This window comes from Macrobrachium rosenbergii, chromosome 51 (assembly GCF_040412425.1).
Source record: "Macrobrachium rosenbergii isolate ZJJX-2024 chromosome 51, ASM4041242v1, whole genome shotgun sequence".
Classification (NCBI taxonomy): Eukaryota; Metazoa; Arthropoda; class Malacostraca; order Decapoda; family Palaemonidae; genus Macrobrachium; species Macrobrachium rosenbergii.
In genome coordinates, this window is record NC_089791.1 from 72,194,587 (window position 1) to 72,196,266 (window position 1,680).

At 38.3% G+C, this 1,680-nt stretch overlaps 1 protein-coding gene across 2 annotated transcripts in view; it reads right to left on the bottom strand.

The window, feature by feature from the left end:
• The window catches only part of LOC136833484 (DNA ligase 1-like), a 440,466-nt gene extending 439,729 nt beyond the window's left edge, over positions 1-737 (bottom strand). For both annotated transcript variants that reach the window (XR_010851484.1, XM_067095699.1), the window contains exon 1: positions 619-737. Coding sequence is in view for 1 of the 2 variants with exons in the window: in XM_067095699.1 (XP_066951800.1) it covers positions 619-668 (50 nt within the window). In the remaining variant the exon portion in view is untranslated. The remainder of the gene's footprint in view (positions 1-618) is intronic.
• Between the last annotated feature and the right edge of the window lie 943 nt (positions 738-1,680).

Consider the following 1,680-nt stretch of genomic DNA (forward strand, 5'->3'; position numbering starts at 1 on the left):
TTCATCCACCTACTGGTGAGACCCAAATTTAACTCGACTGATAACATGTTACATACAGTGCGTAACTATTCCGTAGGGGGGTAGTACCGTCAGTACACCTCTTGCGGTGCAATGTAGGCATTACTTAAGGTTCTTTGCACCGTGCCTTCGGTCCCTAGCTGCAACCCCATTCGTTTCTTTTACTGTACCTCCTTTCATATTCTCTTTATTCCATCTTACTTTCCACTCTCTCCTAATGATTGATTCATAGTACAACTGTGAGGTCTTCCTCCTTTCACACCTCTTATTGTCAATTTCCGTTTCAGCGCTGAATGACCTCATAGGTCCCAGTGCTTGGCCTTAGCCCTAAATTCTATAAACAATTCAATTCGTGTGTAACTGGTAGCAACATAATATCTTATTTCATGCAACCATTTGTGTAAGCTGAAAAATTTGGGAATCTCTGTCTCTTTATTACAACATTTGGAACATGTTACCGGAGAGCGCATGCTCACCTGCTCCTGCTCAGGACGACAGGAAAGTTAAGAGGATCTTGACCACTGAAATGTCCCCATAAAAACGTAATTACTTAGATGATATGCTTTGATAATAGGAAACTGTCTTCTGTGTTCACATTACCTTTTCAGTTCTCTCTTCTCTAATTCATAATCCGAGGACACTGCAGACATTATGGATCGGTTGTTCCTTAGTGTAAGTTAACGACACGGTACAGAGACAAAACTAACAATGATAGCGAGAACAGAGGCTAACACTGATTTCATCCATTCGGTTGCACCTGTACTGGCTATTCTATAACAGATGTAAGGTCCTCTTGTTAATACCAACCAACACCAGTTTGTGGGAATTCACACATGTTACGAAATATTAATGAGCTGATATTCTGTGTAAGGATGTTTTTGAGAGGTAAATTCTATTCTCTGAAAGCTCAATTCACTATGAAGTCAATGATGTAAGGATCATTATTTAAAACTAATTAACACTGGAATGTTGTTACGTTCTTAGCACCTCGTTATTAAGACAGCTACTGCGAGTACCAACACGTAGTAATCATTAACTTGTACTGTTCGTCAGTATGCTTAATATAAAGACCATAACATAAAGATAAGACGCACCAAAAAGATATCTGACCCGAGGCCAATGCTAATGACTCAAGAATTGAGCCAGCAGTTTTAATATTCTTGACTTTCCCAGCAAGCTAAATTTATTGTGTTTTGTTATGTTACCGTTATTTGAGCGTCGTCATAATTTTTGCTTTCATAGAAGTTATTGCGTGGATATTATAGTTTTTTTTAATAATTACGTATTTATCATGTTTTCACAGCTATTTAATCCCTCTGTCAATTTCTTTAATAACCTGGGTACCATGAGTTCGTAGGTCCTTATTCAAACATTCTGGCCACTTGGTTCCATCAGTCTACATAAACCCATGTTCCTTCCTAAATTATCCTGCATGTGGTGGATGGCTCGAGAAGTTCCAGTGAAATATGTTTCGGACATCTGCGCTTGTGGACAGACAAACAGATGTCGATTGTGAGAGACATAATAAACGTACAATGATATAACGTATATCAATACAATGATAAAACGTATATCAATGGAAAGGCCAGGAAATTCCACATATGGCCAATTGCATGAGATTCGAGACATTAATGAATACAATGCAGTAGCATATGTGAAATG